The sequence below is a fragment of the Oncorhynchus tshawytscha genome, unplaced genomic scaffold (assembly GCF_018296145.1).
Source record: "Oncorhynchus tshawytscha isolate Ot180627B unplaced genomic scaffold, Otsh_v2.0 Un_contig_5015_pilon_pilon, whole genome shotgun sequence".
NCBI lineage: Eukaryota > Metazoa > Chordata > Actinopteri > Salmoniformes > Salmonidae > Oncorhynchus > Oncorhynchus tshawytscha.
In genome coordinates, this window is record NW_024609820.1 from 711830 (window position 1) to 722500 (window position 10671).

The 10671-nt window shown below is 46.9% G+C and overlaps 1 protein-coding gene across 1 annotated transcript in view; it reads right to left on the reverse strand.

Moving 5' to 3' along the window:
• The window catches only part of nhsb (Nance-Horan syndrome b (congenital cataracts and dental anomalies)), a 145624-nt gene that overhangs the window by 14798 nt on the left and 120155 nt on the right, over positions 1 to 10671 (reverse strand). Inside the window, 5 exon segments of the mRNA XM_042318962.1 lie at positions 809 to 871; positions 1628 to 1840; positions 2258 to 2299; positions 2592 to 2728; positions 5952 to 6104. Coding sequence (XP_042174896.1) covers positions 809 to 871; positions 1628 to 1840; positions 2258 to 2299; positions 2592 to 2728; positions 5952 to 6104 — 608 coding nt within the window.

Genomic DNA, 10671 nt, shown 5'->3' on the forward strand with positions numbered 1-10671 from the left:
GTAGACAGTAGACAGTAGACAGGAGCTAACGAGATGTAGACAGTAGACAGTAGACATGAGCTAATGAGATGTAGACAGTTGCGATGTAGACAGTAGACAGGAGCTAATGAGATGTAGACAGTAGACATGAGCTAATGAGATGTAGACAGTTGCGATGTAGACAGTAGACAGGAGCTAATGAGATGTAGACAGTAGACAGGAGCTAATGAGATGTAGACAGTAGACAGGAGTTAATGAGATGTAGACAGTAGACAGTAGACAGGAGCTAATGAGATGTAGACAGTAGACAGGAGCTAATGAAATGTAGACAGTAGACAGGAGCTAATGAGATGTAGACAGTAGACAGTAGACAGGAGCTAATGAGATGTAGACAGTAGACAGGAGCTAATGAAATGTAGACAGTAGACAGGAGCTAATGAGATGAAGACAGTAGACAGGAGCTAATGAGATGTAGACAGTAGACAGGAGCTAATGAGATGTAGACACTAGACAGCAGACAGGAGCTAATGAGATGTAGACAGTAGACAGGAGCTAATGAGATATAGACAGTAGACAGGAGCTAATGAGATGTAGACAGTAGACAGGAGCTAATGAGATGTAGACAGTAGACAGGAGCTAATGAGATGTAGACAGTAGACAGGAGCTAATGAGATGTAGACAGTAGACAGGAGCTAATGAGATGCTAGAGGATGAAGGTTAGAACAGCAGGAAGGAGAGGTAGTAGTAGTAGTTCTATTTAGAACTAGTATTACAATTCATTTCGGGCCTGTAGATTTTAAACCACGAGGCTTGGAATGCAGACAAATACCTTTCTGGTCCATGGGGTGAAGAGGCAACATTCAGTGGGGGAGGGGGAGCGGGTACGGTCATACTATAAACACAAAACATGAAGAAAACAAAAATGATGACAACTTGATCGATGGGACAAATGAAAACCATGGATGGGACTTAGAGACAAAGGTGAAATCATATTGAATGAAACATTAGACAGACAGGATGAAACATGGGGGACCCAGGTGCTGCGGACAGGAACACAAAACGTGGTGAGTAACTTCTTGTGATGCTACGGAGATGAGTAAGTCAGGCATCCCTCTTCCCCGTTTAGACAAGGAAGTGATGTCATCATCGCATCCTACAAGAAAACGGAGTGAAAGAATTATATTCGTCTGTGAATGCTGAGAGGTGACCGTTTTCAGGATTCCTCAGGACAGAGAGCTGTTATGAACTGTTATTAGAGTGGCGTTAGCTGGACTCTAGAGGGGTCATCTTGTAATGAACGCCATCCCATTTACCTTTCTCTGTATAGTGTGACAGTGACCCTCCCTTCCAGGTCTCTCCTGCAGCGTTAAAGGAAGATACGTAGCACGATGAGTCATAACGCTAAACATTCTTATGTGCAATACAATCATACCCCCACCCCCCCAGCATGCAAACTCACTGGGATGGAAAACACATGATAAAAACATGCGATGAGATCAGGTAGCCTAGCGGTTAGAGACACGGGCCAGCAACCGGAGGGTTGCCAGGTCAAATCCCGGGTCTGACGGGGAAAATCTGGCGGGAAGTGATCAAAGCTTAAGATGCTATTGCCTGCTGTTGTGCCCTTGAGCAAGGCACTTAACCCCTACAACAACAGCTCCCAGAGAGGCAGCCCCCTGCACCTCTCCAAAACTTGTTTATGTGTCTTTCGGAGGGGTTGGGTTAAGAAGTCAAATTTCGGGTTGGACCTTGAGGGCAATTGACCGATAAAGTGATCCGAATGTAGACATATGTGTTCTGATGTCTTTTTTGTTACCTTTCTGTGTATTGTCTGGATGTCTGTCTCTCTCACGTGTCTCTCCTAGTGGAAGCCATGCAGCAGAGAGAGAGAGAACACAACAAGCTGAAACCTACTAAGCTCACTGCACTGCACTGGTGACATCATCAACAATGGACACATGGACACATATCATGTTTAAGAAGAAATTCCAACTGTATTTTCATAGTTACAGTTACAGGACCACAATGTGAAAACACAGTGGACATCACACAGCACTTGTAGGTTGACAACACACAGCACTTGTAGGTTGACAACACACAGCACTTGTAGGTTGACAACACACAGCACTTGTAGGTTGACAACACACAGCACTTGTAGGTTGACAACACACAGCACTTGTAGGTTGACAACACACAGCACTTGTAGGTTGACAACACACAGCACTTGTAGGTTGACAACACACAGCACTAACAGGCACTACACTATGTGATAGTTTACCTTCCGCAGTTGATATTCTATCTCTCTCTCTGGTCTCGCCTGCTGCTTGTCAATAAAACAAACAAATACAGATTAGCTGCTATATCAGTCAAGTCATTTCAGGACTTCTCCTCAGGATATTGATTAGCTGCTATGTCAGTCAAGTCATTTCAGGACTTCTCCTCAGGATATTGATTAGCTGCTATGTCAGTCAAGTCATTTCAGGACTTCTCCTCAGGACATTGATTAGTTGCTGTATCAGTCAAGTCATTTCAGGACTATTGATTAGCTGTTGTATCAGGTGTGCTTGTATAGCGCATGAGCAAAGCCTGTACAGACATGTGTATCCCCTTACCGCGCGGCTGTGCCTGCCCCTCTGCTCGTGCCGTCTGAGGGTGCGTGGGGAAGGGAGGGTGGGCATTGGAGGAGCCCCAGAGATGGAGATGGTCACTCTGCGCTCGCGGCTGTTCGACCGTTGACGTTGCTGTTGGTCTGTAAACCATGAGGGAAATACTGAGGTCAGATTCTGACAGGGTCTCGCTACATTAGATGACAGTATTCACTTGCAGTCACCATGTTGTGACTGTATTCACTAGCAGTCACCATGTTGTGACTGTATTCACTAGCGGTCACCATGTTGTGACTGTATTCACTAGCAGTCACCATGTTGTGACTGTATTCACTAGCAGTCACCATGTTGTGACTGTATTCACTAGCAGTCACCATGTTGTGACTGTATTCACTAGCAGTCACCATGTTGTGTTGCAGCTTTAACAGCCACTGGCTCCTCACTGAGATGATGTCAATCAAGAGTTTTCTAGAACCCAGACCAGCAGGTGTTCACAGTACTAACACTAGGTGGCACCACATATGAGGGATTACTGATGGACTTCACAACAACCCTGGTTCAAACTGTTGTTAGGTAGAGTGTATGGTTTATGGTGTGTGTGCTTGTGTGCTTTGGTTCCCAAGCTCTGTGTAGGGCTCAGAAGCTCTGCTTGGTATTTCTGTGTTAGGTAGTCTGTGTTAGGTGTTAGGTGGTGTGTGTTAGGTGGTGTGGGAGGTGGTGTATGTTGGGTGTTAGGTGGTGTGTGTTAGGTGTTAGGTGGTGTGTGTTAAGTGTTAGGTGGTGTGTGTTAGGTGGTGTGTGTTAAGTGTTAGATGGTGTGTGTTAGGTGGTGTGTGTTAGGAGGTGTCTGTTAGGGTGTGTGTGTTAAGTGGTGTATGTTAGGTGTTAGGTGGTGTCTGTTAAGTGGTGTGTGTTAGGTGTTAGGTGGTGTGTGTTAGGGGGTGTGTGTTAGGTGGTGTATGCTAGGTGTTTGGTGGTCTGTGTTAGGTGGTGTGTGTTAAGTGGTGTGTGGTAGGTGTTAGGTAGTGTGTGTTAGGTGGTGTATGTTAGGTGTTTTGTGTTAGGTGGTGTATGTTAGGTGGTGTGTGTTAGGTGGTGTATGCTAGGCGTTGTGTGTTGGGTGGTGTGTGTTAAGTGGTGTGTGGTGTATGTTAGGTGGTGTGTGTTAGGTGGTGTGTGTTAGGTGGTGTATGTTAGGTGGTGTGTGTTAGGTGGTGAATGTTAGGTTTTAGGTGGTGTATGTTAGGTGTTAGGTGGGGTATGCTAGGTGTTAGGTGGTGTATGCTAGGTGTTAGGTGATGTATGTTAGGTGTTAAGTGGTGTATGTTAGGTGTTAGGTGGTGTATGCTAGGTGTTAGGTGGTGTATGTTAGGTGGTGTATGCTAGGTGTTAGGTGGTGTATGCTAGGTGTTAGGTGATGTATGTTAGGTGTTAAGTGGTGTATGTTAGGTGTTAGGTGGTGTATGCTAGGTGTTAGGTGGTGTATGCTAGGTGTTAAGTGGTGTATGTTAGGTGGTGTGTGCTAGGTGGTGTATGTTCGGTGTTAAGTGGTGTATGTTAGGTGGTGTATGTTAGGCGGTGTATGTTAAGTGGTGTATGTTAGGCGGTGTATGTTAGGCGGTGTATGTTAGGTGGCGTGTGCTAGGTGTTAGGTGGTGTATGCTAGGTGTTAGGTGGTGTATGTTAGGTGTTAGATGATGTGTGTTAGGTGTGTATGTTAGGTGGTGTATGCTAGGTGTTAGGTGGTGTATGTTCGGTGTTAAGTGGTGTATGTTAGGTGGTGTGTGTTAGGTGGTGTATGTTCGGTGTTAAGTGGTGTATGTTAGGTGGTGTGTGTTAGGTGGTGTGTGTTAGGTGGTGTATGTTAGGTGTTAGGTGGTGCATGCTAGGTGTTAGGTGGTGTATGTTCGGTGTTAAGTGGTGTATGTTAGGTGGTGTGTGTTAGGTGGTGTATGCTAGGTGTTAGGTGGTGTATGCTAGGTGATGTGTGTTAGGTGGTGTATGTTAGGTGTTAGGTGGTGTATGCTAGGTGTTAGGTGGTGTATGTTCGGTGTTAAGTGGTGTATGTTAGGTGGTGTGTGTTAGGTGGTGTATGTTCGGTTTTAAGTGGTGTGTGTTAGGTGGTGTGTGTTAGGTGTTAGGTGGTGCATGCTAGGTGTTAGGTGGTGTATGCTAGGTGATGTGTGTTAGGTGGTGTATGTTAGGTGTTAGGTGGTGTATGCTAGGTGTTAGGTGGTGTATGCTAGGTGATGTGTGTTAGGTGGTGTATGTTAGGTGTTAGGCGGTGTATGCTAGGTGTTAGGTGGTGTATGTTCGGTGTTAAGTGGTGTATGTTAGGTGATGTGTGTTAGGTGGTATATGTTAGGTGGCGTATGTTAGGTGGTGTATGTTAGGTGGCGTATGTTAGGTGGTGTATGTTAGGTGGTGTATGTTAGGTGGTGTATGCTAGGCGGTGTGTGTTAGGTGGTGTATGTTAGGTGGTGTGTGCTAGGTGGTGTATGTTCGGTGTTAAGTGGTGTATGTTAGGTGGTGTATGTTAGGCGGTGTATGTTAAGTGGTGTATGTTAGGCGGTGTATGTTAGGCGGTGTATGTTAGGTGGCGTATGCTAAGTGGTGTATGTTAGGCGGTGTATGTTAGGCGGTGTATGTTAGGTGGCGTATGCTAGGTGTTAGGTGGTGTATGCTAGGTGTTAGGTGGTGTATGTTAGGTGTTAGGTGATGTGTGTTAGGTGGTGTATGCTAGGTGGTGTGTGTTAGGTGTTAGGTGGTGTATGCTAGGTGTTAGGTGGTGTATGCTAGGTGATGTGTGTTAGGTGGTGTATGTTAGGTGTTAGGTGGTGTATGCTAGGTGTTAGGTGGTGTATGTTCGGTGTTAAGTGGTGTATGTTAGGTGGTGTGTGTTAGGTGGTGTATGCTAGGTGTTAGGTGGTGTATGTTAGGTGGTGTATGTTAGGTGGTGTGTGTTAGGTGGTGTATGTTCGGTGTTAAGTGGTGTATGTTAGGTGGTGTGTGTTAGGTGGTGTATGTTCGGTGTTAAGTGGTGTATGTTAGGCGGTGTATGTTAAGTGGTGTATGTTAGGCGGTGTATGTTAGGCGGTGTATGTTAGGCGGTGTATGTTAGGTGGTGTATGTTAGGTGGTGTGTGTTAGGTGGTGTATGTTCGGTGTTAAGTGGTGTATGTTAGGTGGTGTATGTTAAGTGGTGTATGTTAGGCGGTGTATGTTAGGCGGTGTATGTTAGGTGGCGTATGCTAGGTGTTAGGTGGTGTATGTTAGGCGTTAGGTGGTGTATGTTAGGCGGTGTATGTTAGGTGGTGTATGTTAGGCGGTGTATGTTAGGCGGTGTATGTTAGGCGGTGTATGTCACCTCTGTGCAGGGCTCGCAGGCTCTGCTTGGCATGTCTGTGGAGCTCCTCTACGCATGGCGGCCGGCTGCAGGGGTGAAACACGTTGTGGTGCTGGTGCCATGGGGCCTGGTAGTGCACTGTTAGCTTACTCTCCACATCCAGGTTAGAGACAGCTAGGGAGAGAGACAACAGGAGAATAGATTGGTCATATTTATATTATTGAAATGATGTTCTTCGAAAGACAGACAGCAGGTTAGGTTCTGCGGTCCTTTTCATTCATTGGCAGTTGTGATTGTTATTCATTGATAGGGTTATGAAGATTTAAAATATATATATATAATTTAACGTTTAATTAACAAGGAAAGTCAGTTAAGAACGAATTATTATTTACAACGATGGCTTAAAATAGGGAAAGAGAGAACAGGAGAATAGATCGTTATTATTCATTTGCACATAAATTATGTTTTGTCGTTATCACTGGGAGAGAAGACACTCAGCTATGTTTTTAGACACGGTATGATCCCAACAGTATGACCCCAACAGTATGACCCCGACAGTATGACCCCGACAGTATGACCCCAACAGTATGACCCCAACAGTATGAGCTCAACAGTATGACCCCAACAGTATGACCCCGACAGTATGACCCAGTATGACCCCAACAGTATGAACAGTATGAGCTCAACAGTATGACCCCAACAGTATGACCCCAACAGTATGACCCTCAACAGTATGACCCCATGACAGTATGAGCTCAACAGTATGACCCCAACAGTATGACCCCAACAGTATGACCCCAACAGTATGACCCCAACAGTATGACCCCAACAGTATGACCCCAACAGTATGACAACAGTATGACCCCAACAGTATGACCCCAACAGTATGACCCCAACAGTATGTATGACCCCAACAGTATGACCCCAACAGTATGACCCCAACAGTATGACCCCAACAGTATGACCCCAACAGTATGACCCCAACAGTATGACCTCAACAGTATGACCCCAACAGTATGACCTCAACAGTATGACCCCAACAGTATGACCCCAACAGTATGAGTTCAACAGTATGACCCCAACAGTATGACCTCAACAGTATGACCCCAACAGTATGACCCCAACAGTATGACCCCAACAGTATGACCCCAACAGTATGACCTCAACAGTATGACCCCAACAGTATGACCTCAACAGTATGACCCCAACAGTATGACCTCAACAGTATGACCCCAACAGTATGACCTCAACAGTATGACCCCAACAGTATGACCCCAACAGTATGACCCCAACAGTATGACCTCAACAGTATAACCAGGAGTTATGCCTGGGGCGGCAGGGTAGCCTAGTGGTTAGAGCGTTGGACTAGTTAGGTTGCAAGAAAGGTTGCAAGTTCAAGCTGACAAGGTACAAATCTGTCATTTTACTCCTGAACAGGCAGTTCACCCACTGTTCCTAGGCCACCATTGAGAATAAGAATTTGTTCTTAATTAACTGACTTGCCTAGTTAAATAAAGGTTAAATAAATAAAACCAGTCACTGCCATTCCAGCAGGGGGCAGTAACACATATCAACATCAACTGAATTAAGCTGACAACTGCTCCAATGACAGTTGTCCATGTTTCCTCAAAACCCCATCTCTGCTGTTGTTATACACATAGATGCACAGAACATCTGATTTAAAGAGGCGGTGGTGTTATTATGATTCAGACAGAAGACGACGCTGCTTTTATCCTCCAAGGCTGGGAGAGGGGGATGAGAGGAGGAGAGAGATGAACAGAAGATATGAGGGAGATGTAAACCCTCTTTCTTTCATCATCTTTTATCTTCTGGCCTTGCTTTCATTTCAATCCTCATATTACAACAGCAGCATCTGTTCATTAACATCTACAGTAGGTGTGTGTGTGTCTGTGTGTGTGTGTGTGTGTGTGTGTGTGTGTGTGTGTGTGTGTGTGTGTGTGTGTGTGTGTGTGTGTGTGTGTGTCTGTGTGTGTGTGTCTGTGTGTGTGTGTGTGTCTGTGTGTGTGTGTCTGTGTGTGTCTGTGTGTATGTGTGTGTGTATGTGTCTGTGTGTGTCTGTGTGTGTGTGTGTGTGTGTGTGTCTGTGTGTGTCTGTGTGTGTGTCTGTGTGTGTGTGTGTGTGTGTGTGTGTGTCTGTGTGTGTCTGTGTGTGTGTGTCTGTGTGTGTGTGTCTGTGTGTGTGTGTCTGTGTGTGTGTGTCTGTGTGTGTGTGTGTGTGTCTGTGTGTCTGTGTGTGTGTGTGTGTGTGTGTGTGTGTGTGTGTGTGTGTGTGTGTGTGTGTGTCTGTGTGTGTGTGTCTGTGTGTGTCTGTGTGTATGTGTGTATGTGTGTGTGTGTGTTCGCTGTGTGTGTCTGAGAGTTAGTTTGCTGTGTTCGTGTGTGCGCTCGCGCGTGTGTGTAGTCTGTTGTTTCCTTGAATAACCCAGGCTCATCTGTAACCAGGCAACCCTTCCTATCTGATGTAGGATGAATAGAATGATCTCTATCAATCCATAATCATGAGACTAATGTGGATGAGACGATCTGTCCAGGTCTGATGATTTCATCCCAGAGAAAGCAGTACATTCAGCAGGTCCCCGACAGCCAGAATAAACACAGCTAGCTTACACAGTGTATGTTACCAGCTGGGTTGTGCCTCTATACAGGACTCTGTTAGCCTGCTAAAGCTTCAGGTCTCAGACAAAGTTATGCATCGCACTGTTGCACAAGACTGTGGCGCGCAGGAGACCCGGGGTTCGAACCCAGTTGGTATAAAGGATTTCTGAAGAGGTCTACTACAGTATCTAGGGCCCTTAACTGGCCCTATCCCCATCTATAGAGAAGCCAGTTGGAGGGTTCAATCACTGTGGTCTGAAGAGGTCTACTACAGTATTTAGGGCCCTTAACTGGCCCTATCCCCATCTATAGAGAAGCCAGTTGGAGGGTTCAATCACTGTGGTCTGAAGAGGTCTACTACAGTATTTAGGGCCCTTAACTGGCCCTGTCCCCATCTATAGAGAAGCCAGTTGGAGGGTTCAACCACTGTGATCTGAAGAGGTCTACTACAGTATCTAGGGCCCTTAACTGGCCCTGTCCCCATCTATAGAGAAGCCAGTTGGAGGGTTCAACCACTGTGGTCTGAAGAGGTCTACTACAGTATCTAGGGCCCTTAACTGGCCCTGTCCCCATCTATAGAGAAGCCAGTTGGAGTGTTCAACCACTGTGGTCTGAAGAGGGCTACTACAGTATCTAGGGCCCTTGACTGGCCCTGTCCCCATCTATAGAGAAGCCAGTTGGAGGGTTCAACCACTGTGGTCTAAAGAGGGCTACTACAGTATATAGGGCCCTTAACTGGCCCTGTCCCCATCTATAGAGAAGCCAGTTGGAGGGTTCAACCACTGTGGTCTGAAGAGGGCTACTACAGTATCTAGGGTCCTTAACTGGCCCTGTCCCCATCTATAGAGAAGCCAGTTGGAGGGTTCAACCACTGTGATCTGAAGAGGTTTACTACAGTATCTAGGGCCCTTAACTGGCCCTGTCCCCATCTATAGAGAAGCCAGTTGGAGGGTTCAACCACTGTGGTCTGAAGAGGGCTACTACAGTATCTAGGGCCCTTAACTGGCCCTGTCCCCATCTATAGAGAAGCCAGTTGGAGGGTTCAACCACTGTGGTCTGAAGAGGTTTACTACAGTATCAAGGGCCCTTAACTGGCCCTGTCCCCATCTATAGAGAAGCCAGTTGGAGGGTTCAACCACTGTGGTCTGAAGAGGTTTACTACAGTATATAGGACCTTTTTTCCCCACTTTTTCTCCCCAATTGGTAGTTAGTCTTGTCCCATCGCTGCAACTCGGACTCGGGAGAAGCGAAGGTGTAGAGCCATGCGTCCTCTGAAACAGAACCCAGCCAAGCCATGCGTCCTCTGAAACACAACCCTGCCAAACCATGCGTCCTCTGAAACAGAACCCTGCCAAGCCATGCGTCCTCTGAAACAGAACCCTGCCAAGCCATGTGTCCTCTGAAACAGAACCCTGCCAAGCCATGCGTCCTCTGAAACAGAACCCAGCCAAGCCATGCGTCCTCTGAAACAGAACCCAGCCAAGCCATGCGTCCTCTGAAACAGAACCCTGCCAAGCCATGCGTCCTCTGAAACAGAACCCAGCCAAGCCATGCGTCCTCTGAAACAGAACCCAGCCAAGCCATGTGTCCTCTGAAACAGAACCCTGCCAAGCCATGCGTCCTCTGAAACACAACCCTGCCAAGCCATGTGTCCTCTGAAACAGAACCCTGCCAAGCCATGTGTCCTCTGAAACAGAACCCTGCCAAGCCTGTGTCCTCTGAAACAGAACCCTGCCAAGCCATGTGTCCTCTGAAACAGAACCCTGCCAAGCCATGTGTCCTCTGAAACAGAACCCTGCCAAGCCATGTGTCCTCTGACACAGAACCCTGCCAAGCCATGCGTCCTCTGAAACAGAACCCAGCCAAGCCATGCGTCCTCTGAAACAGAACCCTGCCAAGCCATGCCTCCTCTGAAACAGAACCCTGCCAAGCCATGCGTCCTCTGAAACACAACCCTGCCAAGCCATGCATCCCCTGAAACAGAACCCAGCCAAGCCATGCGTCCTCTGAAACAGAACCCAGCCAAGCCATGCGTCCTCTGAAACACAACCCTGCCAAGCCATGTGTCCTCTGAAACAGAACCCTGCCAAGCCATGTGTCCTCTGAAACAGAACCCTGCCAAGCC